At 36.4% G+C, this 1553-nt stretch overlaps 2 protein-coding genes across 6 annotated transcripts in view; one reads left to right on the top strand and one right to left on the bottom strand.

The window, feature by feature from the left end:
* Positions 1-1553, top strand: part of LOC107270513 (protein madd-4) — a 90715-nt gene that overhangs the window by 22095 nt on the left and 67067 nt on the right. For 4 of the 5 annotated variants that reach the window (XR_003060547.1, XM_015745589.2, XM_015745586.2 and 1 more), the window contains exon 2: positions 442-545. The exons of the other annotated variant lie outside the window; for it this stretch is intronic. Coding sequence is in view for 3 of the 4 variants with exons in the window: in XM_015745589.2 (XP_015601075.1) it covers positions 459-545 (87 nt within the window). In the remaining variant the exon portion in view is untranslated. The remainder of the gene's footprint in view (positions 1-441; positions 546-1553) is intronic. 5 annotated transcript variants of the gene reach the window in all.
* LOC107270516 overlaps positions 1-1553 on the bottom strand; it is a 94987-nt gene that overhangs the window by 34267 nt on the left and 59167 nt on the right. The gene's annotated exons all lie outside the window — the stretch shown is intronic.

Here is a 1553-nt window from a genome sequence, read left to right as displayed (position 1 = left end):
AAAAAAAAAAAAAAAAAAAAAAAAACTTTCATCCTTCACTATACCCAGGACTCCTCCCGATCCTTAAACTAGACACTTGGACTTGGCCATTTTCTGCTTCAATTCTCTTCTCTATCTCAGCAAACTCTTCGTTCGCTAGTCAGGGAAAACTTTTTAACTTCATTTCCTTCAATGGTTATCTCGTTAGTGTTTTATTATTTTTTTTATTTTTTTTTTTTTTTTTTTTTTTTTTTTTTTTTTTTTTTTTTTTTTTTTTTTTTTTCCTTGTCTTACACCCATACAGTCGGTTGGTACTCGTACTCTACTACAAATTAATACGAATAAAGGACATTAAAAAATGTTACGCTGTTCGCTTTTACGATAAGAGATAAGAAATCAGGACGGATCTTACTTTTGATCCGATAAGGAGACAGAGAGATACATTATCAATTACTGTTGCAGTTGCAGCTGCAGAAACGATGAGTCGATTAACGGGGATGCTGGGAATCTTGATAAGAGGAAAAGGAAGTATCGGCATGACGTCATCGGCCCTTTTTTTACTATCGGTACGTGGATGCACTTTAATTAAATACACTTTTAAAATCCATGCAGTATCCTCATAACGATTTTATGCATTCAATTTAATATATTTTTTTTTTTTTTTTTTTTTTTCCTAGTAAACAAGAAACTTACTATCGGCCATATATGTACAGATATACCCGAAAATATATTATTGCTAATCGATTAATAATCCACTGTATATATCCTGTTCCCGCAGTACATGACTGGACCACACCTATACACGAGACAATTTATCAGAAAAATTGGTTTCCAGGATTCCGCCGTAAAACTAATTGGGAAAAATCCTCGTAAGCCGATGGGTTAATTAGTCAACGTATTTAACATACTTCCGTATAAAAAAAAAGACAGAAATAAAAAAATTTTTTTTAATTAACTTCACTCTCACGCGACGATCCGTTAATTAATTTTACTTGTTTAACAATAATAAAAATACAATTAATTGGATCAATATTTTTTTTTTTCAATTCAATTATAACAAATCGTTATTCGATTGTCTGGCTACGCGATAGGTAATAATCACTATGGCTCGTAACGAGCGATCGAGTTCCGCGTGGAATCAGCTTAATCCACCAGAAAGCCGTCGCCCTTGTCGCGCTCCATGGTAAAATCTACTTTTTAAGTAATTTCGCGTGAAACGTTATGACGTCAGGGTGAGGTTAGAATTGATCGCTACATCCTCCACCGGAAGAATACCATAGCGGTAGGCAGGTATAGCAAGTTCCCCAAGGATAAAACGGGACTCCTGGATCAACCGGATAGGTTTATGTCCTACAGCATCCCCTTGGAAATTCTCAGCCAAGTCACTCGAAACGTTAAGTTGCCGTTTCGAGGGAGATCGAAGCAGCAGTAACCCCTCGCAAAACACATACCGACATCATCATCTTCACCCTGGACCAACACAGGGATGATGCTCCCTGATACCATACTCTACAAAGTATATAGGGAAGTATGTATATCCTATGGTGTAAGAGCCACGTTGCTCTAACCCCCCC

This window comes from Cephus cinctus, unplaced genomic scaffold, assembly GCF_000341935.2.
Source record: "Cephus cinctus unplaced genomic scaffold, Ccin1 Ccin1_scaffold0786, whole genome shotgun sequence".
Lineage (NCBI taxonomy): Eukaryota > Metazoa > Arthropoda > Insecta > Hymenoptera > Cephidae > Cephus > Cephus cinctus.
The sequence above is the reverse complement of the archived record's forward strand: the minus strand, read 5'-3'. Positions and strand labels throughout refer to the sequence as shown.